Source organism: Phascolarctos cinereus, unplaced genomic scaffold (assembly GCF_003287225.1).
Source record: "Phascolarctos cinereus isolate Bilbo 61053 unplaced genomic scaffold, phaCin_HiC Scaffold_726;HRSCAF=1367, whole genome shotgun sequence".
Lineage (NCBI taxonomy): Eukaryota > Metazoa > Chordata > Mammalia > Diprotodontia > Phascolarctidae > Phascolarctos > Phascolarctos cinereus.
In genome coordinates this window covers 78892721-78918192 of record NW_027556098.1, presented here as the reverse complement: position 1 = coordinate 78918192, position 25472 = coordinate 78892721, and the positions used below count along the sequence as shown (strand labels likewise).

The 25472-nt window shown below is 39.5% G+C and overlaps 1 protein-coding gene across 1 annotated transcript in view; it reads right to left on the bottom strand.

The window, feature by feature from the left end:
- Window positions 1-25472, bottom strand: part of PCYT1B (phosphate cytidylyltransferase 1B, choline) — a 95686-nt gene that overhangs the window by 4312 nt on the left and 65902 nt on the right. Inside the window, 2 exon segments of the mRNA XM_078146621.1 lie at window positions 8718-8906; window positions 14980-15122. Of these exon segments, the coding sequence (XP_078002747.1) occupies window positions 8718-8906; window positions 14980-15122 (332 nt within the window).

The following is a 25472-nucleotide window of genomic DNA, read 5'->3' as shown; positions in this document are numbered from 1 at the left end:
AAGGTCGCACAGCTAGTATGTGTCAAGTGTTTGGTCATAGGCAGGACTTGAACTCAGGTCCTCCTGCCTTCAGGGCCAGTGCTCTATCCACTGCACCACCTGCCTTGATTTCTTGATCTGTAAAATAGGTACACTGTTTCCAGGACTCCCTATTTCATAAGGTTGTTTTAATATTCCTTGAATATAAGATAGTAGACGTGAAAGTGCTTTGGAAATGGGTTTTGAGTTTAGTTTAGGTTTTTTTTTTCTTTAACCTGGATAGGAAGGGAGGAAGCTCGAGTTCAGATACCAGCTCAATACCTATTACTTATGTGACCATAGAGGAGGGGGAAATCATTTCTCTCATCCCACCAACTCCAAAGGTTCTTAACCTTTTTTTGTGTCATAGATCCCTTTGCCAAGTCTGGTGGAGCCTATGAACGCTTCTCAGAATAATGTTTTGAAATGAATAAAACAAAATGTATTGAGTTAAAAAGGAAAACTACTTACATTGAAATATAGTTAACAAAAAGATTTTCTTAAATGTGAGAGCCTCAGATTAAGTACCCCCAACTTAACTTCTCTGGGCCTTAATTTCCTCATCTGTAGAATAGAGATGATAACACATACTACATATCTCAGAGGTGTTGTGAAGATCAGATGATATGATATATTTGTGAAAGCCCTTTGTAACCTTAAACCATAATGTAAATGTGAGTTTTTCTTGGGTGTTGCTGTCCAACTACCAAGAGATAAATGGAATTTTCAGGATTGGGATCTGATACTTTCTGACTTCATGCTGAAGGTTCCTCAGAGAAATAGTAAGGTCCTAGGAAGCCCCTTAGAAGATTGAGCCTGTCTGTGGTTCTCTTAAAGTAGAACCCTGTGCAATTATGGAATGCAATAAATGTTTTACTTATAGATTTAGAAGAGGGCCTAATTAAGTGTCTTACCCTTAACAGGTGCTCAGTGACCATCTGTTGACTTGAAGATAGTGACCTGGAAGCTCTGCCTGACCTTGTTATCCCCATTATACAAACAAATAAACAAACTAACCCACCACTTCCGCATTCTACTCAGGCTCTGAAATGGTGTTTTGACCCTGTCTAAGAGCAGCTTATTTTTGCTAGTACTTTATTTGCAGGGACGCAGACCCTCTATTTTAAGAAGTCCCAGCCCCCAAATCCACAAATAAAGAATTATTATAATAATAGCATATTCATGAAAAGCAAATTACTTATCTTGGAGTTTAACATCCTTGTAACTATTCCTGTGCTTTTAATGTCAACAGAAAAAGCAATGTCGAACTCTGGTTGATATGGCAAATTAATGTTAATAACAGTTTTGACATGAATAGCACGTTATTTAAAAAAAAGAAAGAAAGAAAGAAAGAAAGAAAAGCCTCTTGTCTCCAAGCTGGGTTTTGCTTTTTTTTTTTTTAAATCCCCTCATCTCACAGTCAATGAAGGTTTCCCTAGAACAATGCCTGGTATGATTTTATCCTTCCCTGGGTGAATAATATAAGTGTGGTCGGTGAAATCCTGCATTCGCTTTCTTGCCTGAAGTGTGTGCGTGGAGGGGTGGAGGTGGAAAGAAGGAATCCACCCCCTTAAGTTTCCATAGAGAAGGCTTCTCGCCAGAAATACATTTCAGTGGCCTTGCCAGTCAACCCAGTGCCTATGACACAACTAAAAATGAATTGCTGTCTCTTCAGTGTTTTAAAACGAGGTGTAAAAAGCGTAGGTGTATGTTATGCACTCTGGATAAAGGAGGAGGTTCAGACCTGCCAAGCATAGGGAAATGCATATCTCCACTTGGGACCAAACCAGCCCCTCAGGAACCCTCCAGATTTATTCTCTGCTACTTAACTGCTATGAATTTCTATTACTTTACGCCTTGCAAAGCAATTTCCTTAAAACAACAATATGAATTGAATTGTAGAGTATTACTCCCACTCTACAGATGAGGAAACTGAGGCTCAGAGCAGTAACTTGCTTCCAGTCACCCAGTTTGTGATTAGCAGAGCTTAGATGGGAACCTAGATTTTCCTACTCTAAATCTTCCCAGTTCAATCTAAGGAACATTTTTTCCTTATGTAAAGAACATACCTACTTTGTGATGTAGTTGTGGGGTAGTAGATAAAGAGCAGGCCTCAGAGGCAGGAAGACCTGGATTCAACTTCCGCTCTGACACTGTAAGCATAACATCCCACCTCCTAGAGAAAGCCTTCCTTAACTCTCTTAATTCCAGTGCTTTTCTTCTTTTAATTATTTCCTATTTATCTTGCATGTAACTTGCTTTGTGTGTATTTGTTTGCATGTTGCCTCCTTTGTAAGCTCTTTGAGAACAGAGACTGTCTTTTGCCTCTTTTTGTATCCCCAGCTCTTAACACAATGCCTGACACATAGTAGGCACTTAATAAGTGTTTATTAAATTGAACTGAATGTAAATTACTTAACCTCTAAGAGTCCTAGGCAAACTCTGAAAGTCTATTGGTTGATGGTTGACTATGCTCTGCATTGGTAGAGGGTATTTCCTTTTCAAGTTTTCCCGGTTTCAAAGGCACTACCTTGGGCAAATCTCTCCTTTTATGAATTTCAGGTTCTTCCTCTGTAAAATGAGGGGCTCAAAAGCTGTATTCAACATGGCATTTGGCCTCAGTCATTCCTGGGTGGGGTTAGGTACCTCTACTGTCTAGGAGTTTTGTGACTTCTAACTCTGGAATCCTTGTTTTTGTCATTAAGGAAATGTTTTACACTGAATAATTACATAATGAAAGATCTGAATCAGCCAGGAGACAGCAGTGACAATCCATCAATAAAATAATGGAGCTTGAATAGATTTTGTCAAGAGACTTCATGTGTCATAATAGGGAATGCAAGATAACTAAGAGGCTGGAAATCAAACAGGACTGCCTCCTTTTCTCTTAAAAGTCAACTCATGTTGCACAAAAAGTGCCTTTGCAAACAGTTCCCAACAATTCTGCTGCTAATACCTGTCATTTTCTCCAGAGATAGAAGTATTATCTTTAGGTCTTTGGGGACAAAAAGGGGAATACAAGATAGTTTCTAAAAATGTCCTTTTCATCTTTTCTGGTCATTACTCAAAGTATCTGTGAAGGAAGATTCAAGAAGGGGATCTCGTGCTTAAATTTTTTTCAAAAAATCAAATATTTTCTTCATTGGGGTTGGGTACCAGGCCAATGGTTCGAACTTTCAGTGCTTTCGAGTATCCTATGATGCCCAAAGTGAGGCTGGAACAATCAGAGACAGGGCATCACAATTCCAGGGCAGCATCCCAGCTATCTACCATCTCTCTAATATGCTAGTAGATAGATGAAAGCTCATCAGTTCACATGGATTCAATGATCATCTTTGTGCAGATGATTCTCAGATCTATTTGTCCAGCCCTAACCTTGCTCCTGACCTCTAGTCTTACACCTCCAATTGCTTATTGGAGATCTCAAACTGGTTGTCCCACAGACAGCTCAAACTCAACATAACCAAACAATGTCTAGGCTCTTTATTTTGATCATGGCTTTCAAATAGTCGAATAATTTTTAAATTATTTCTCCTGGATCTATTTTCCAGGTCAGTTGTTTTTCCAATGAGATATTTCACACTGTCTTCTATTTTTTCATTCTTTTGGTTTTGTTTTACAATGTCTTGATTTCTCATAAAGCCACTAGCTTCCATTTGCTCCATTCTAATTTTTAAGGAAATATTTTCTTCAGTGAGCTTTTGGACTTCCTTTTCCATTTGGCCAGTTCTACTCTTTAAGGCATTCTTCTCATTGGCTTTTTGGACCTCTTTTGTCATTTGGGTTAGTCTAGTTTTAAGGTGTTATTTTCTTCAGTATTTTTTTGAGTCTCCTTTAGCAAGCTGTTGACTTGTTTTTCATGATTTTCTTGCATCACTCTCATTTCTCTTCCCAGTTTTTCCTCTACTTCTCTTACTTGCTTCTCAAAATCCTTTTTGAGCTCTTCCATGGCCTGGAACTGGTCATATTTTTCTTGGAGGCTTTGGGTGTGTAGGAACTTTGACATTGTTTTCTTCTTCTGGTTGTCTGTTTTGATCTTTGTCACCAAAGTAAGATTCTATGGTCTGACTTTTTTTGCACTCTTTGCTCATGTTCCCAGCCAATTTCTTGAATTTTAAACTCTTTGTTAAGGTAGGGGGTCTGCTTCCAGTGTGGAGAATGCACTGTCCCAAGCTTCAGGGGTTTTGTGCAGCTATTTTCAAAATACTTCTAGGGACCTATAAATTTTCCATTCTTCCAAGGTGGTAAGATCAAGGGCAAGGTGTTCACTCCTTTCCTGGCGTGTGCTCTGGTCTATGAGTGATCACAAGCACTCTTTTCTGCCTTCAAACTGTGAGGAAGATTCCCTCTGTACCACCACTACAAGCTCCACCAAGCCAACGCTTCTCCTTGCCCCAGGATCACCACCCAGAACCGTGACCCAGATCTAAGCATGGGCAAAGCAAGAGAATCTTGCCTCAGCACCAACAAAGAGATCCCTGCAATCCCCCTCTAATAAGCCACTTGATTCCCTCTCTATTTGTGGGTTGAGAGCTCTGGAAGCAGCCACCACCATGGGGCTGTGCCAGGACTAGGGCTGGGACCAACCTCCTCTCTCATCGTGGTCCAACAGACCTTTCCCACTGACCTTCTAAGTTGTCTTTGGCATTTGTGAGTTAAGAAGTCTGGAAACCACCACAGCTGCCCTTGATTCAGTCCCCTGAGGACTGCTCCTGATTTGCTGAGGGCTGATCTTTGCCTGTGTGGCCCACGCTGCACTGTGCTCCTCTGTCAGCCTGGCACAACAGACCTTTCCAATCAACTTCAGGTTGTCTTGGGCTGGAAATTTGTTTCACTCTGTCTTTTTGTGGGTTCTGCTTCTCTAGAATTTGTTTAGAGCTGTTTTTTGCAGGTATTTAGAGGAGTTTGGGGGAGAGCTCAAGCAAGTCACTGCTTTCACTCCACCATCTTGGCTCCACCCCCCACATGACCAAAACAGAACTAATCATTGCCTCTCCTAAACCCTTTCTTCTTTCTAACTTCCTAACTTACTATGGTAAAAGCTACCATTTCTCCCAGTCACTCAGGTTCTTAACCTAGGTATTACCCTCAGTTCCTCACTTTCTTTCCCTTCCCATATTCAACCAGTTGTCAAGTCCTATCTTTTCCACCTTTGTAACATCTTGTGTATACATGCCCTTCTTTCCTCTGACACTGCCACCAGCAGGGTTCAGGCCCTCATCACTTTACTCCTGAACTACTGCAAAAATCTGGCAGTTGGTCTCCTTGCCTCATGCATCTCTCCACTCCAGTCCATCCTCCACTCAGCTGCCAAATGGATTATCCTTAAAGACAGGTCTAAAACTCCAGTGACTCCCTATTACCTGTACGATTAGATAGAAAATCTTCTGTTTAACTTTTGAAGGCCTCCATAACCAGGCCCCTTCCTACCTTTCCTGTCTTCCTGTACCTTATTCCCCTCCAGATACTCTATGATCCAGTGACACTGGCCTCTTTGCTGTTCCTTGCACACAGGAGTCCATTTCCGAATTTCATGCATTTTCACTGGTTGTCCCCCATACCTGCAAGTCTCTCCCTCCTCTTCACCAGCTCCTGACTTCCCTCTCTTCCTTCAAATCTCAGGTAATGTCCTATTTTCTTCAAAAAGCTTTCCTCATTGCTCCTTAATCTTACACCTTTCTCTCAAAGGTTATCTCAAACCTATCTTATTTACATATGGTTCGTACATTGGTGTTTCCATGTTTTTCCCCCATTAGCCTGTGAGCTCCTTGAGAGCAGGGACTGATTTTGACCATTCTGTGTACTCCCAAGTGCTTAGCCCAGTGCCTGGCACATAGTAGGAACTTAATAAATAATGCTTGTTGACTGGTGGACAATATAAATAAGCCAAAGCAGTTACTTCTCAACATGAGGATGTGCCAAAAGGTTTGCCTGAAGAGCCATCCCACTTGTTATTGTCAGGGCTGAGTAGCTCTATTCTGAGTACCTCAGATACCTTCCCACTCTCTACCAACCACTCCCTCTTGCCTTTTACTGATGCTACTGATGGGGGAAAGGAGCATTCAGTCCATAGTGAGCTTTTGCAATTGAGCACAAAGAGGTTACATCCTGTCCACACCTGCCCTGTGCTCAGCAGACTACACACATCCAGAAGCCATGTGTGGATCCGAGTCACTTTAGCACAAGGGTTTTTATGTTTTTTGTGTGTCATGGACGCCTTTGGCAGTTTGGTGAAGCCAATAGCCCTCTTCTCAGCATAATGTTAAATGTATAAAATAAATATATAGAACTAGAAAGAAAACCAATTATATTGAAATAGTAATAAAAAAAAAATTTTGGAAGCAATTAGGGTTAAGTGACTTGCTTAGGGTCACATAGCTAATAAGTATCTGAGGCCAGATTAGAGCTCAGGTCCTCCTGAATCCAGACCCAGTGCTCTATCTATTGAGCCACCCAGCTGCCCTATGCAAAAAATGCTTTTAAAACAAATTCATGAACTCCAGGTTAAAAATCCTCGTTCTAGCAGTGCAGGTTGCCTCAAACACACCTATACAGATGTCCAGACAATGGGGGGGGGGGCCTCTTCCTCTGTCTCCTGCGTATCTGCCTCTCTCTCATTGGTTATGTGCAAAATGACAGTCCCACAATGAGGGCACAAAGGTATTTGTAGCCAACAGTGTTCATGTTCTCTGCAGGAATGAATCCTAAGCCTTGCTCTGTTGTGCAAAAACAAAACAAAAAGCTTCCCAAATTGTTGTTTAACCTAAGGTTGCCCCAAGGCTTCAAGGAGGCATGATTTCCTTGGTTAACTCACAGCTTTTCCACACCTTAATAGATCATCTTTGTGAGTGAACGTGGCTGAAAAGATTTCTCACCTGTTGACTAACCCTGGGATGATAATCCCTACTCTCTACTTAGCTAGGCTCTGCCTCAGATGAAAGATAATGTTATCAGCCTGTCCTGGGACCTGCCAGTGGTTTTGCTCCATTGGCTCAGCCTTCTTGAATCCAGGCTGCCCTCCCTGCCAAAATGAAGCATCAGAGGAGAGCTTCAGTGGAAAGACAGAATTTTATTTCCAACCAACCATTTTGCTAAAGCAATCAAATCCGCTATTACATGACCTCTTCACCTGAATTGTCAGGCTAAATTTCCCTTTCTGGACTCACTTTTTTTTTATACATGTAGACTCCTCTTTCTTATTGAGTTGAAAATGAAATTAAAAAGAATTGGTCTTATTGGTTTGAAAACTTCCTATGGGATAACCCCAAGCTCATCAGTATAGGTTGGGAGATTCTCCGAAGTAGTCCTCTAAGAGAAACACCCCAATAGCCAAGGAGATCTCCCTGCCCTGGAAGGAAGTCCTATCCATACCTAAAGTGACCATATTAAACAGGTTTTATTTTTAGTGCACGTAGTAGGAAAACTATATATAGCCTCTCAACCCCTTAAATCTTTTTGTTTCCCCAGTTCAATCCTCACATGGTATGCATAGGCTCTTTCTGCAAAACTGTGATTGCCGTCACAAACAATGACATCAATGGAATATGTGCCCTATAAGTTCCTCCCCTAGAGAGAAAAGCCCTTAGGGCACCATTCTCAGTGGAAATAAATAACACAAGGATGAAGTCAACCACCCTGGTTTCCAATGCAGAGGCCACCTGATATAGGTCTTGCCTGGCTTGGGCTAATTTGGTGCTTCAGGTCAAGGATTAGGATGAAATAAGGTCCTTATTAGGACAGCAGTAAACAAAAGGAGACTTACTAAACCATAGTGTGGAATGGATATTCAGCAAGTATACAACACTGGTTTAGGTAAATGTATCTCTCCTCTTCATCTTGTCTCCATATAGAAAGTGTGTGGTCAGCAAAGTATGTTTGGTGCGATGACTTACATGGCAGTGGGAAAGCTGCTGAATCTGAAGGCCACTTAACTCCTTGTGTGCTGAACTTTTATTCTCCAAGCAACTGGAAAGTCACATCAGTGTGTGCAACCTTAGCCTCCTGAACCAACCAAGTTTCAAGGATGTGAGAAATGAAAAGAGTTAAGTTTCCGCATAAGTAGCTAAGAAATCAGCACAGACAGGCTAACTTCTCTGTCGGGGGTGGGGGTGGGGGAGTGATAACACAATTCTAGGCACATAATGTATGTTGGGGTGGGGCATATAAGGAAGATTGTAACCCAGGAGGATTAGGACCAATCCTGATCCAAAAGGGAGGAGTTAGGCAATTACAAACTATAAAGCGTGCCCTGGCTTCTTTTACCACCACATTTTCTCTCCTTCCAAGAAGGTGCTTCTGCTTCTCACAAGAATCGAAATGACGTACTTCAACCTCTTTAATAAGAAGTGTTTGAAGGGGCAGCTAGGTGGTGCAGTGGATAGAACACCGGCCCTGGATTCAGGAGGACCTGAGTTCAAATCTGACCTCAGACATATGACACTTACTGGCTGTGTGATCCTGGGCAAGTCATTTAACCCCATTGCCTAACCTAAATAAATAAATAAATAAAAAGTCTTTGAGACACCAGTCTTCAGAACTGAGTCTGAGGTCATCTTTATAACAAAGGATAGCTTTCTTACCTTTTAAGGAAAAAAAAAAACTAACCTAGCCTACATGGCAGGTGTTGCTCCTACTATAGATGTAGGGCTGAGTAGAAGGGAACAGTTTTTACTCATGGCCCCACTGGAGAGATTACTTACCCAAGCTCCATCGGGTCCAAAGAGTTCTAGAAAGTTGCCAATAAACTCACGAGACTTCTCTTCCCACTTCTGAATTAAATCATGGCTCTTTTCTTCCACCTTATAAACAAACTCCTTTGATTTTTCCTCCACATTCTTGACTTTCTCCTTCATTTTGTCTACTTGGTTCTGGAAACGGTACTTCTTCTCCTGGTGAATAGAGATTAATCCAGTATCTAAGCAATTTTGGGTGTGGTGGGACTTCATAGAGACAAGTTGCAGTACCAACTTTTACTGGTTTATGCAAGGTGGACAAGTCACTTAACTTCACTAAGCCTCAGGTTCCCCATTTGTAAAATAGACACAATAATACTGGTGCTACCTGATTCACCGGGTTGTCATGAGGAATTTGTTTTGAAAGCCGTAGGGCACTAGAAAAATGTGAGTTATTACTACCACTGTTACACTTCAAGGATCATGATTATTTCATGAGTGTGGGTCCTTCCTCTCCTGATTTCCTCTGTAAAACGAGTTCTTAACCTGAAGTCCATTAACTTTTTTTTTTAAATCTTGATAACTGTGTCTCAACATAATTGGTTTCTTTCAAAATTCTAGGTATTTTATGCCTTTAAAAGCATTATTCTCAGAAGGGGTCCGCCCATAGATTTCCCCTGACTGCTGGAGGAATCTATAACAAAAAAAGGTTAAGAATTATCTTTATAATTTAGAAGGTAATCTTTAAGTGTTGCTATGGCCAAAAAAAAAAAATGCCTCCTTTGTTGGACAGTCTCCTGGTGCTAGCATGGCCAGTCTTGAGATGACAGAAAGCAAACATCACCAGGCCCATACTTGGGGCCTTTCTAGCTTGGTAGGAACTTGTTTTTTGCTGGGATAGCTTTAAGGAATCCAGAGATACTTCCATGCTATGATAAGTGTTAGAGTAGGTCTTTAGGGGAAGGATAAATAATGCATGTATACAGTATATGGACATTGTATCTTACAATATCCTCATGTGTTCCTGGCCTGAAAAAGATTCACTCATGTCAAATTGACCTTCCCAAAATGCAGGTTTGATCATCTCTCTCTCTCTCTCTCTCTCTCTCTCTCTCTCTCTCTCTCTCTCTCTCTCTCTCTCTCACACACACACACACACACACACACACACAGAGACCCATACAGATGCCCCCCCCACACACCTCATTTAATAAACTCTAGTGGCTTCCTAGTACCTCCAAGATCAAATATAAAACCCTGTTTAGCTTTTAAAGCCCTCCCTACCTTTCCTGTCTTATACCTTTTTCCTTTCCTCATATGCTGTGATCCAGTAAAATTGGCCTCCTAAATGTTCCTTGCATAAAACAGTCCATTTCTCTACTCCAAGCATTCTCACTACCTGCATCCCATTGCCTGCAAAATCTCTCCCTCCTTTTCCTCACCTCCTAGCTTCCCTGGCTTCCTTTAAGTCTCCGCTAAAGTCCCACCTTCCTTATTTTTAGTGCCTTCCCTCTGAGATTGTCTCCAGTTTATCTTGCATGTCACTTGCTGTGCATAGCTCTTTGTGTGTTGTCTTCCCCACAGACTTTGATCTCCTTGAAAGCAGAGACTGTTTTTTTTTCTTGTTGGTTTGTTTTTGTATTACTTTGTATCCCCAGTCCTTAGCACAGTACCTGGCACATAGTAGGGACTTAATTAATGCTTATTGACTTGACTCAGTTTGACTGTGGGTTGATTTTCTATGACCCTGGTAAAATAGTGTGAGTGGGAAAAACACTGAAGATTACCAGTCTATTGAAATATGTGAGAAGAAGAAAGAACTTATTTCTATTTTCTTTTTGTAAGTATTATTACGTAAGGGAGAACTCCAAAGCATTGGCTTACTCTTTATCATGAACAGAGACATATTGAGGAAATTGGCCACCCAAGCTCCTTAATGCCCAGATTATGTATACTTTGTTGTTGGTTGTATTCATTTAGTTATGTATTTGTTTTAGTGTGGAATTATGATTTCATCGTACAGCTCAGCAAATTGTCTATAACTTTATGAGTTTTAGAAGTTTGTCTGAGATACTATGAAGCTGACTTGCTTAGAGGTTATGCAGTAAGTATGTGTCAGAGACAAGACTTGAACCCAGATCTCTCTCCTTCTAAGGCTGGCCCTTTATGTGTAGTTATCCCTTCCACATCATGGGAGTTAGGGGCACAGCGCCCCTGTGATCTGGAAAATCTGTGTAAAATTTTTTGGCCCTCCCTTTGTACCAGAGAAAAGAAATTGTGTATATTTATGGTATTAAAAGGTAGAATATGTTGATATTACACAATACTATGCACATATTTTATATATTTCTGAATTTCTAAACTTTTTCTGCCTTGTCTGGTGGCCTTCATGTGTCATCTGCAGCTTCCATGAAACTCCCCAAAAATTCCCATTTAATTTCTTATGTTCATGAGGGATATATTGAAGGGATGTATTGAAACCTTGATGGGGAAAGTCACCATGTAGAAGTACTAAACCATGCTGTTTCTATTGAAAGCATATCAGCTTCTATTTCAATGCTCTTAGAGAGATTACGTGAATTATTTTGTTATGCTGGACACATATATTGTGGTATTCAGAGAAATCATGACATAATTTAAAGATTATCAGAGAAGAGGTTCTCAAACTTTTTGGATTCAGGAATCATTTTCAGTCTTAAGAATTATTGAGAATGCCAAAGAGCTTTTGTTTAGGTGGATTATATCTATCACTTATTAACCCTATTAGAAATTAAAACTAATAAATCTTTTTAAAATGTATTAATTCATTTAAAAATCACAATAATAAATCTATTACATGTTAACATAAGTAACATACTTAAATAGTTATATTTCCCAAAATAAAGTTGGATAAGAAGAGGGTATTGTTTTATGTATTTTTGCAAATCTCTTTAATGTTTGGATTAAAAGAAGACAACCAGATTCTCATATCTGCTTTTTCATTTAATCTATTGCAATATTGTTTTAACTGAAGGATATGAAGAAAATCTGCCCTCATACAGATATGTAACTGGAAAAGGGAGGAGCATTTTAATAGACAAATAATGTCTTAGTATCATTATGAAAATAATTTCGACCTCCAGGACTGCCTAAAAGGCCTCAGGGATCCCTAGAGGTCTCTGCATCTAACTTGGAGAACCACTAGAGGCAATGTAGCTGGGTTCAAATCCTGCTTTAGATATTTACTAGCTTTGTAGACATGAGCAAGTTACTTCATTTCTCTGAACCTCAGTTTCCTCATCTATAAAATGAGGATAATATAAATGTGAATGATTATGTCAAACACTACTTGGAATATCTGGAACATTGGTAAGATACTAGAGCTTGGAACTCTTTGGCCATTCTGAGATTCTCCTTTCAACAAGTCATTCAAAATGCTTTTTTATAAAGTCATTCCCTAGGATTAGGGGATTCTAGATTTAGACCTGGAAAGGACCTTATTCCCTATTTAGCTGAGCAAGAAAATGTCGTTTGGATTATAAAACTTTATGAAAGAAATGCCTCACATCTTTGTCCTGTGTGGAAAATTTTTTCTCTTCGTCTCCATCCTTCTAGTCTTCCAATTTTGTAGCCTTGGAATTAGAATCCATTCCTCACTCTCCTTATATCTCGACTCCACTACTTCATCAGTTTTTGAATCTTGCATTTCTGCCATCACAACTTCTCTCCCATCTGACCCCTTCTCTCTGGTCAAACAGCCACCATCTTAGTGCAGGACCTTACTTCTCCATATCTAAATTATTGCAGTAGCCCCCTAATTGCTGACCCTTCCTCTAGTTGATCATCACCCAAGTCTATCCTACACACTGCTGCCAAAGTGATTTCCCTTAAGCAACTATCTGACCGTCTCATCCCCTACTCAGTCAACTCTAGTAGTTCCCTATTGCCTCTGGGATGAAATATAAAATCCTCTGCTTAATTTCTGAAACCATGTACAACCTATCTTTCCAGCACATCCATTGTTGTTGTTCGTCATTTTTAAGTCATGTCCTACTCTTCATGACTCCATTTTGGGGTTTTCTTGGCAGAGATACTGGAGTAGTTTGCCATTTCCTTCTCCAGCTCATTTTACAGATGAAGAAACTGAGGCAAACAGGGTTAAGTGACTTGCCCAGGATCACACAGTTAGTAAGTGTCTGAGGCTGGCTTTGAATTCAGAAAGACAGTCATTCTGACTCCAGGCCCAGCACTCTATCTATTGTGCCACCAAACTTCCTTTCCAGTACCTTCGGGGGACATTAATTGCTTTTTTACCCTCTGGGAACCAGCTAAGATCCAGCTCTCTTTTCCTCACTTTACCTCTTTTCTCCATGGCTTTTTCACTAGCTTGGAAGGCTGACACTTCCATATTCCTGGAAGGCAATCCCCTTAACCTCTACCTCACAGAGTGTCCCTTTTCCTTTAAGATGCAGCTCAAACCACCATGTTCTGCGTGAAGGTTTTGCTGATCATCTCAACTGCTGGTGGCTCCTTCCCTATCTACCTTGTGTTTAACTGCTTGGTTTTATTCTCTTCATAATTATGTCATTTGTGCTTATATATTTACCTATTCTCTCCCCCTTTAGAGTGTAAGCACCTTATGAGTATCATTTCATTCTTTGTTCTTGTGTCTAAGCACCGAGCTTAGATGTTTAATAAGTGTTCCTTGTTGTGAATTCTGCTCTCCTGACCCCCTCAACTTTTTTGTGTCATTTGACTATCTGATGAAGACTGTGAATTCCTTCTTAAATAATGTTTTTTTTTAAAATTCATAATTGAAGAAAATGATTAATTTCCATTGGAGGTTAGTGAAAATAAAGATGTGATTTTTTTTCCCCATCCAAGCTCACAGATCCCTGAAACCTACTTTATAGGCTCCTTGGTCATCTGTGGACCCCAAGTTATGAACCCCCCTGGTTGGCAGATAATCTTTGTGAGTAGCTGTGGCCAAAAAATTCACCTGTTATAGTGGCCAGCCTTTTGGTGATGTACTTTTCTGAGCTTAATGATTGCTTGAATCTAACTCCCTAATTTTACAGTTGAGGAAACTGAGGCAAAAGAGCTTAAATTACTTCCCCAGGTACACAGCTAGCAAATGTCTAAGGTAAGATTTGAACCCACTCTATCCACTCTATCACCGGAAGTACGCTGGGATATAACAGAAACAGAATGAAGTATCTCATATCCAGGGAACACTTGAGTGTTGCCTGAGACAGAGATATCTGGCTTATCCTGGTTCATTTTGTATTGTACAGATCCAGAAACAGTAAGCTTGGGCTATATTTCTATCTGGCCTCTTTCCTGTGGCTTATTATCACTGAAGACAACAAGCTTTGGAAGCAAGTCTGTCTCTATGCACACCTATGGTTTTAATTTAATTCTTTTTTTTTCAAATAAAAATTTGGGTTTAATCACATACCTGGGGAAGCCTGATGCTTAAAAAAAGTTTCAGTCAATCTCTTGACTGAAACATACACACCCCCTTTTCATTGGCCTGATCAGAGAACCAGTACCGTAAGGAGGCCTTAATCTCCAGGGCAGTCAGCTTTCTATCCCAGATTGCCCTGAGAGCACAGTCATTGATTCTGAAAGTAAGCAGTAATCAATACCAATCCCATTAACTTATGTTTTGGAGGTACCAGTGATAAATTATGAATGCTATGAGATAAATATAACCGCAAATAATTGTAGTTTTCTAGACAACTTGTCACCCTAAAAAATTTGGCCTCTAGATTTTTTTGTAAAGATTGAAGCTGGGTATGGATTTCTTGTTCCAATGTTCCTCCAAGCCCAGGCAAATATAGCTATTTAGACCTTCCAGCACCTCTGGTAGGATTCTAGGCTACCATCTTTTGCTTTTTAACACCTTGTTTTACTCAGTGTACAGATTGTTGGAACAACTACTGTTTTATTAAGCTAACAAACAGAAGCAGTTCTATGGGAACAACACAGTAGAAACATAGGGCTTTAGATACTATTGAACTAATTGTTTAAATAAACTATGGAAAAGGCATCTGAGGTGTCTATTGAACAATTCACTGACCTTGAAAAATAAAATCAAGGAAGAGTATTCTGACTTCATTAAGGTCAAAAATATCTGCCATTAAAGAAAAAATTGCACCAATGGGCTATCTAAAAGAAACCCTTTGCCTTAATCAGTCAATAGAGGAGCTAGAAATAGAGGAGAGGCAGGAAGTGGGAAATGTCTCTCCTAGGAAGTGATATTTGTCATCAAAGCTTATTCAAAGAGGGAAGAGGTAAATGTACTTACATTTATAAAACTAACATTCAGCTCTTTAGCCGTGTACCCTCTTTGGAGGTTACGTCGGGCATAAACGTCGTAGTCACGAACAATTCTGGTGATGATGTCTGATGTTGAGATGCCTTCTGTTCTCTGAGTTGGGACAAACATTCCTGGTCAAAGTAGAAAAGAAGAAAAAAATTAGATTCACCTCAGTTTTTACCATTTCGTTCCATTTGTTTGTTGGCTTTGTTATTGAGTCCCCAGAGAGACGCAGCATCACATTTCACCAAATGGGAAGAAGGAATCTAGTGCTATTCACTTGGAGTCTGAAATCAGGAGACAAAACAGTGGGTGGCTAGATTACTTCTCCTCCATATAAAGAGTTGATTTTGCACTGCAGTTATGCTACCCATGGGTGCCTTTAGATTTGATTGCCCATGAGACTAAGTACAGCCAGAAAAACACAGGAAGTAATAGCAAGTTCTAACAGACATTCCAAAGAGTTACCAAAAATTATACTCTATGTTTGTGTATATACAAAGCCTTTAGCAGGGGAAACACACAAACTCATTAATAAGGCATTGATGATTTAGGTGCGGTGATGTGTGCCTGTAATCTTTGCTATTGGAGAGGCTGAGGATGATGGATCTCTTGAGCTCAAAGATTTGAGTGTCAGTGGGCTAAGCCGATCAACATCAATATAGTGAGCCCCCAGCGGTAGAGGGCCACCAGGAAGGAGGGGGAACTGGCCCATGCTGGAAACAAAACAGGTCAAAGCTTCTGTGTACCAATTAGTAGTGGGATTGGACTTGTGAGAGGATGCATGGCCCAGAGAATCACCTATAATAGAAAGCTAATGGTCAATAACTATAGACAATCAATACCTGCCTCCCCCATCACGAACAGACATGTAAAATATAAGTGGGGGACAAAATACCCAATCATGGGGCAGCTAGGTGGCACAGTGGATAGAGCACCTGCCCCGAAGTCAGGAAGACCTGAGTTCAAATCCGGCCTCAAACCAAGCACTTGACACTTACTAGCTGTGTGACCCTGAGCAAGTCACTTAACCCTAAATGCCTAAAAAAAAAAATACCCAATCATGGGGCAGCTAGGCGGCACAATGGTTAGAGCACCTGCCCCGAAGTCAGGAGGACCTGAGTTCAAATCCAGCCTCAGACCAAACACTTGACACTTACTAGCTGTGTGATCCTGGGCAAGTCACTTAACCCTATTGCCTAACCAAAAAAAATACCCAATCAAATACCAGAAACCCATTGAAGTAAGCATCACTTAACTTGATGTTGCTATGGAGGGGGGAATATGGCAGGGATGGTAGCCAATGAAAGAAGCAGGAGGTCAAAGATGCCAGGATCAGAAGTCCCACATCTTATGTTATATGAGAGTATTGTAGCAATACACTGATATGAGCAACTTCTGCCAGTGATCCATGAGCTAACCTGCTCCTAATGCCCCACCTTTTTTGGCGCAGCAGGAAGGAGAACCCCTCTTTTGCCACAAACTAAATGTAGCCAGCGGGAGATCTCATCAAGTCCCTTATATCCTAAAGAAATGAGCTTCCCTGTCTATGAAGTCAGGAGGTCAGGGTCTAGATAACAGAAAAACGAAGTCATCGTCTGTGTCTGCTGCTGCAGATTTGGGGCAGGAGGAAAGATTTGCTTTGGCAGGACCATGAAAGAAGAAGAGAATACTCTGGTGATATAACGAGGCACCCGTTTGTTTTTTTTTCAAAATCGTAATTATTGCTCTGCTAAAAATATTCTGTAATGAGCACGATCCCAGAACCTTTCTTATCATGCTTTTCAGGATTGCGGCATTTGGCTAGGTAGTTATTTTAGGAAGCAGCAGAGCGCATGTTAATGAAGGGAAACTTTCAATGGAAGTAGGGTATAATAGAATGATGATGAGTAATCTGGACCTTACAGTCTATTTAATTTAAGCTACCTCTTTTTAGCAAACTTTGCAATGAGATTCTGACATGTCACTGACAAGCAGAGCCAAGTACTCTAAGGTTTAATCCACATTTAGGTGTCTTTTGCTCCATTTGGAGTGATTTTAGGCTCTTAAATTAAGCCATTATGAGTGTGCAAAAGCCAAGTGTGGCTGCCTGCGATGCTTCTGACTTTTCCCTCACAAATTGTCTCTTATGCTTTCCAATAGCTTCTCCTTTCATTGATCTCAACAGAGACTCTTCATTCAGGTAAACAATTGTGTGGTAGTCATCAGCAGGGCTGAGCAGAAAATCTCTGTAGCTAGTTTTTATATAATAGAAAAACCAATTACTTACATGTGATCCTATTATCCATATTATTATATTATATGTACTTTTGTTATATGTAGATATTACCCATATATGCGTTTATCCATATCATCCTATGTTCCTGGGATAAGTAATGTATTTTTTGACTCTTTAAAATGGAAATGGCAGAGAGGCAGCTAGGTGGGGCAGTGCTTAGAGTGCTGGACTTGGAGTCGAAAGACCTAAGTTCAAATCCCACCTGAGACATTGACTAGTTGTGTGACCTTGGACAAGTCACTTAACTTCTGTCTGCCTCAGTTTCCTCAACTATAAAATAGGGATTAACGTTTCCCTCTCAGGGTTGTTGTGAGGATCAAATGAGATATTTGTAAAGCACTTAAAGAGGAGGCCCAGTCCAAGCCAACTGGAAATTAACTATATTTCCCCCAAAGGTAGAAAATAATATTTTTGCCATGTGATAGCAATGCGACCATAAAGGCAATTGGTTTGATGGAAGTATTGATTAATAGATAATTCTGATTTTTAATAAATTGTAGGGCTTATCATGTTGTGGGGAGAGAGTAATATATGTGTGAGACAGATAGCCTTTGTGTAATGGCACAGAAACTATAAGATCCCATTAGGATTATTTAATAACTACAAGAAAGACATTTGATTTGGTAGAGCAAAACCTTAAAGGCTCTTCTCCCAAAAAGTATCTCCCATGCATATAACAAAATCATAAAAGATTCTCCAAAAGATATAAAAGTGGAAATATCATTTTTTGGTCTTTTTTGATGAGGCAATCGGGGTTAAGTGACTTGCTCAGGGTCACGCAGCTAGTAAGTGTCATGTGTCTGAGGCCAGATTTGAACTCAGGTCCTCCTGACTCCAAGACTGGAGCACTATCCACTGTACCACCTAGCTGCCCCTAATACCATTGTTCAATAACTATCCAATTATTATTATTATTATCATCAAGCAAGGCATAAAACAGCAAAAGGTAAGCTTTCCAAAGGTGCTTGCCACTGCCATGGAGGGTGTCCAATACTGGGTTCAAATGGAAAAGAGGTTTATTATAAATATTGAGGTCTTCCAGTCACTTCTGTACATGGATAGTGTTGTGTTGATTGGATCAATTCCTGGAACACTGGAGAGCCTCCTAAATGAGATTCATGGTCTTTGCAGTCTCTTTAGCCAGAAAAAAGACAAATGGATCAAAAATGTCTATTGTTCACATTGTGACAAGGTGTTGAATAGACAGCCAATCAAGCCATTCTCTAGAATACATACAGATGTTCCAAAAGTCTTAGAGCAGTTTTAAACAATTAAAGCTTATCACTGAAGATTAAAACTGCACTAAGACTTTTGGAGCACCTTGTGCATCTAGGAAAGACACTGGGCCTAGAAGTAAACAGAAGCACCACAGTGGGTTGGAGTGCCTTTGGGAAAATGGTACTTTCATTTTAGTAATTCTAATCTTCTGCCTTATACAAAGGCCTGCCTTTTTTTTTTTTCAACTTCCAAATGCAAATGATACTATAAGGCTTCAAATTATGGAATATGCCATCTCTAAAGAATTAAAGTTGTGGATCACCCAAAGAATAAGAGATTCATGGTAGGTGTAATTAGGCTGCAATATATTCCCAATGAAGACCTATGCAGGACTATCAGCATGAAGGATACCATCTGAAGACATATGACCAGAAAAGGATGGAGGCCAATCATATCATGAGAATTGTGAGTGTGCATAGAGTGTATCCAGATGACCCAGGCGACACCCTGGCAAGCATTGCCATAAGTCCTTCTTCCCCTTAGGAGGGATATTGTATTAGTGCCATATGCAATCTAACTGGAAGAATGGTGGTACCCATGACAGAAATAGGGAAGTTAGGGAAAAGGAGGTGTTTGGGGAGGAAATATGAGTTCAGTTTTGGACACATTGAGTTTGAAATGCCTGGATGACATCTCGTTCAAAATGTTCAATAGGCAGTTGGTGATATAGGACTAGGGCTCAAGAGAGAAATTAGGGTTGGGTATATAGATCCAGAAGTCATTTGCAAAGAGATGATAATTGAACCCTGAGAGCTGATGAGGTCATGAGGACAGATAGTATGTAGAAAGAATAGAATATGACTCAGTACAGATCCTTAGGATACACTCACAGTTAAGGGGTGAGAATGGGATGATGATCCAGATCCAGCATACACATCCTGGACAAGCATCATCCATTATCACTAGGGATCATGTGGCTTCAGTAGGTCCTGAGGGAGGGTGAGACTAACCTTAGAGAGGGAGTTGCTTGACTCCCCAACCTGCATTCTTTCCACTCAGAGGAAGATCCAGTGGTAATGCTCACCCCAGTGTATGGTGGCATACCTAGGCACACTAGGCTCAGGGTCTATGCCCACCTATGGTGAGAGTTAGGGATAACTGATAGACATTCCACCGATGTCCATTCAATGTAAAGAGACTGAGAGGAAGCTGAGTGGATGTCTTATGAGGAATTTATAGGAAGATACAATAAGAATGACACAGGACAAGAAGGCAAGGATAGGTTGTACAATTGGAGGGATTAGCCATGATGATGACACCAAAGTGTGGTTTTGGTGATAACTATATTTTATTGTATGAGCAGCCCCCAATGTATACATGAGTTATGACCTAATATTCACTTTAAAGTCAATCACCTGGAATGCAGAATGCACTATAGGTCATAGAAACAATGTTTTAAGTGGTAGGCAACAAGAATTTTGGTTAGATCATGAAGGCTTCACAATAATAATTCAATGCTTTAGGGTTTCACTTAGAATGCTAGAAATGGTTTATGCCAAAAAAGGGCCTCAATAATTGTGTAAGTATTCAGGCTAACCAAACTGAATGTAGGATAGGGTTTACTTAATACAGCAAGGAACACAAAAGACTTACATGCCATCTCATAAATGTTTAAAATGCCCTTTCTTTTTCACATGGGCCTCTACTTCTGCAGATACCAGTGAAGTCTTTTGTGGAGCCCTCCTCACACAGAAAAGAAGGCAGATTTGCTAGGGAGCAAAACAATCCATTTCTTTCTCTGGTAAATCCCACCTAACCTCAGGTTCTACCCAATACACCTGATTCATAACATAGAGGTAGGTTCTGATTGTTTCCTCTGTATCATAGATCCCTGCGATAACAGTCTCTCCCCTTCATGCCACTGTCTGGTAGCAGCTCCTCTCTCTCCACATCTCTGTCAGGAAATGGTTCTTTCTCTTAGCTCTCCCCCAGCAGGATCTTTCTGGAGCTTCCAATCTCCTCCAGCTCAAGAATAGCTTTCTGAAGTTTCTGGTATTCTCTCCCTTAGTAAGGCCTCTCTTCACTCAGACATTCTTCTCAAGCCCCCTTCTGTGTCTCCAGTTCCTTCACCTAAATTATGGGGGCATGGGCCTCTTCCAGGAACCAAGCCAACTGTGTATTTTTTAAAGTACCAGCGCAAGGGCATAGCTGAGGCATGAGAACTAGCCAGAAGTGCAGTCAGTGACAGAACAAATCCCTCATCATCAGATGAGGAAGGACACAGGACAAGGGGAAGTTACAGCTTGTTTAGGGAAAATATAATTTGTCCTGGAAACACAAGAAGGAAGAGGAGCTTCCCTCTGGGATATGGAAATGGACAGTCATTGGAGAGAGGGGCATGTTTTGGGGGAAGCATGGGGAAGGGAAGTGATAGTGAGGCAAAAAAAGAGAAGAAGAAAAATAATGAAACATTTTTTTAAAATTACATAGAAAAGATCTAAAGAAAGTTCAGAAAGGGGCACAGACAATAGCAGTATTGGCACTATCCTATTAAAATTATGGAATATGCCATCTCTAAAGAATTAAAGTTGTGGATCACCCAAAGAATAAGAGATTCGTGATAGGTGTAATTAGACTGCAATATATTCCCAATGAAGACCTATGCAGGACAATCAGCATAAAGAATACCATCTGAAGACATATGACCAGAAAAGGATGGAGGCCAATCATATCATGAGAATTGTGAGTGTGCATAGAGTGCATCCTTTTCTGGTCATATGTCTAAAAAAAAAATAAGCTGTGCATGGTAGATTCATGATTTCATATCCTCTTGTTATATCTTTTGTATATAGAAATGCCCCTGTTCGTAATAACTGCCAAGTTCATAATAAAATTATTTTAAAAGAAAATTAATCATTGTTATTTGTGTAATCAATAATACAAATAATTGATATTTGTATATGTTTGTTATATAATACAAATGGGTGATATTTGTTATTACCACATTGATTTGTGGTAATTTTCTTTTAAACAGACTAACTGAATATCCATAGAAACATATTTCATAATCTTTATGCAAGACATAGATATTTAATATGCATGTCTTACATAGATAAGGATTTATTTACATATAAATACTACTATTGCTATTACTACTTTCAATCTTCATCCTTCTTGACTTTTCTGCAGCTTTTGACATTGTTAACCACCCTTTTTGGATACTCCCTTCCTTTGCATACTTTGGATACCCCTTTTGGATACTTTATCTTCAATCAGTCTGACCGTTCCTTTCCAATATCCTTTGCTCTATCTTTATCCAGCTCCTACCTCCTAAATATGGTGTACCCCAATGATGTGTCCTGGGTCATCCTCTCTTCCCTCTATTCTTTCTCCACATCCTCATCAACTCTCATGAGTTCAATTATTATCTCTATACAGGTGACTCACTTATCTCCATATTTAAATCTATTCTCTCTCTCTCTCTCTCTCTCTCTCTCTCTCTCTCTCTCTCTCTCTCTCTCTCTCTCTCTCTCTCTCTCTTTCTCTCTCTCTCTCTCTCTCTCTCTCTCTCTCTCTCTCTCTCTCTCTCTCTCTCTCTCTCTCTCTCACCACTTATCTCCAGCTGCTTATTGGAAATTTCAAAAGGAATGCCATGCCAAACTCAACATATTTAGATCAGGTTAGATCATTATCATTCCCCCCCAAACCCATCACTCTTCTATCCCTCTCTGTTTCTGTTTTGGGCCTCACCATCTTTCCAGCTATCCATGTTCACAACTTTGTAGTTATCCTTTACTCAACCATCTCCATCACTGCAAATGTCACTTGCCTAATTTTCTCATTTCTATCTTCTCAACATTTCTTGCATCCATTCATTTCTCTCCACTCAAATAGCCATCACCATAATTCAGGCCCTCATCACCTCTTATCTACATTATTGCACTGATCTCCAAAATGGTCTCACTGTCACAAATCTCTCTTCTCCAATTAATCCCCCCCGAAGCTGCCAAAGTGATATTTCTAAAGCATAACTCTATGTTACTGCCCGGCTCACTGATTACCAGTGGCCTCATAGTTAATTTAAAATTAAATATATACTGATTTAAAGCCATTTAGAACCCGACTCCAATGACTTTTCTAGGCTTATTAGATATTACTCCCCTGCACTTGCTATAGGGGCCAGACAAACAGGTCTCTTTGCTATACCTCACTCACATTTCCCCTCCTGTCTCTGAGTCTTTGCACAACTTGTCCACCTCTGCCTAGTTTTTTTTTTCAAAAGTCAGTTCAAAGAACACCTCTTACATGAGATCCCCCAACTGCAAGTATCTCCCCTGAAAAACCCCACATATTTATGTTTACATACGTACACATGTATGTACATGTGCATTTATGTGTATGCATATCCATATATACACATTTGTGCATGTGTATATACATATATGTATGTGTGTATATATACATGTATGTATATGTATATATGTGTATATGTATCATGGTTGTTGTTCAGTTATTTCAGTCGTGTCCGACTCTTCATGAACCCATTTGGGGTTTTCTTGGCAAAGACACTGGAGTCGTTTGCCATTTCCTTCTTCAGTTCATTTTGTAGATGAGGAACTGAGGCAAATGGGGTTAAGGTACTGACCTGCATTATCAGAGGAAAATTCCTCAAGTGGAAATTTCTTGTATTGACAAAATTACAGATCAGTCCCTGTCCCTATTCTTTTATTTGTGTGTGTCTGTATTGCCTCCCCCAATATAATATAAGCTCCTTGACAGCAGGTACTATTTCATTTTTGTCTTTGTATCCCCAGTGCCTAGTACATGCTATATATTTAATAAATGCTTGTTGATTGATGTGTATGACTACTAATATTAATAATAGTGGTAATTCACATTTATGTGATGTTTTCATGCTTGTAAAATTTTCTACAGAACAATCCAATGGGATAATTATTACAAGTATTATCCATACTTTACAGGTGAGGATATTTGGGCTCATAGAAATTAAATGACTTTTCTAAGTTCACATAATAGTAAGGCTGAAAGCAAGGATTTGAATTCAGGTCTCTGCTGACTCCAAGTCCAGTGTTATTTCCACTGTGCATGTGTATACGTGTAAGTTAATTTAAAATGATATATAGTCGGATTAAAAAAAAAAAACCAAAACCACTAACCACCAATTCACTTTCCCTTCCTCTTTTTTTTTTTTTAATCAAAACTCCTATTCCAGTCTCTTCCCCAAAGCTTTTCCAGACATACTCCCTTGTGGTCCAAGACTCCCAACTTACAAGAAATAGAGAAGAATAGAAGTAGAGATGGAAAAGTGAGGGAACTGAATGATAACTACTGCCAGAAAGCCTTTACTCAGGACAGAATGGTCAGGTATATAATATAATTCTACTTAGATTCATATAACATAATACTACTTAGGTATATACTATAATCCTATTTAGATTCGTATGATATAATACTACTTAGGTATATAATATAATCCTACTTAGATTCGTATAATACAATTCATATAATCCCACTTAGATTCATATAATGTTATACTGCCTAGGTAAATAATATGATCCTACTTAGATTCATATAATACAATTCGTATAATCTTATTTAGATTCACATAATGTTATACTACTTATATATATGTAATATGATCCTACTTGAATTCATATAATACAATTCACATAATCCTATTTAGATTCATGTAATATAATACTGATTAGATTCATAATGTCATAGAACTTAAAGGAGACTTAAAAAATCATCCAACTTAATTCCTTTATTTTAAAGATCTATGGGGAGATTATTTTCAACTGGTTATGGGCAGAGGTATGCTGGTAAATGTTTAATAACTAGCTCTCTAAAAAAATGTTGCACAGGACACACTTTAAAGCTTAATCTGTGTTATTAACATTTTCTCTCTCACTTCCTTAAGCCTAGACAATCACCAAAATAATAAATCAAGCCCTACATTGCAGTATTTGCTGATTTCTGAGATGCAAATGCTCGCCCTGGAAATTTAACAGTCAGCTGTCATGAGCTAGTGTTCCAGCACACCACTAAGTAATAATATCACAATCTCAATTATCTACCATTAACTCATTTAAGACAAATTAAAATTAATGCAATTTGGAGTTTAGGAAACTATTCTAGCAATGACTACTTTAATACATAGTTGATTATCTGAAGCCCCGTAATATGATTGATTCAAATCAATGCAGTTAAAAGAACAGTGTTTGTGAGGGGTGTGCTTCAGAGGCTGCTTTTCACAAGATTCACAAAAAGAGCTGCTATGTTGATTCAGAGAACTGAAGAACAGAGAAGACTGGGGCAAGACTTGTGTCATTGTGTGGCACTCCACTAAGACTGAGGGAAAGAGCACAGCCTTGAACTGGTCCCAGCTGGAGGAGGCTGAAATGGCTTTGAAGTCCAGCCACCAGAAAACCACTATCAGAGGGAAGGAGTCAGAAAAAGAACAGCAGCAGAATAAAAGTAAAAAGACTAAAAATTAGCAAAGATCTCAGGAAGAAAAAAATTAAATCAAATACTTTGAACACAAGAAGATAAACCAACAGAGAAGGTATTAATAACCAAAGGGAACACGGTCCATGCTTGATTTAATTATGTTCAGACATCTATGAATAAATATTGCAAGATGAAGGAAAATTAAACAGCACCTACTGAGACAAGTAAACTTATGGGACCTTGTGGATTCCCAAGGGACGTAAAAGACGTCTCAAGAGACTCCTTAATGGTTCAATAGAGAAAAAAAGATTCAAAAGAGGAAAAAAATTGTAAAATAAGAATGTGTGGCCTGCACTTAGAAATAATTGGCAGAAACAGAAAAACTTGAATCCGTAAAGGCAAATGTCACCAAAGAAACAAAAGAGAAGATAAATCAATGGGAATGGCAAATACATGAAAGTGAAGAACAATCTGGAGAATCAAACAGCAATGATGTTAAAAGAAAACATGATCT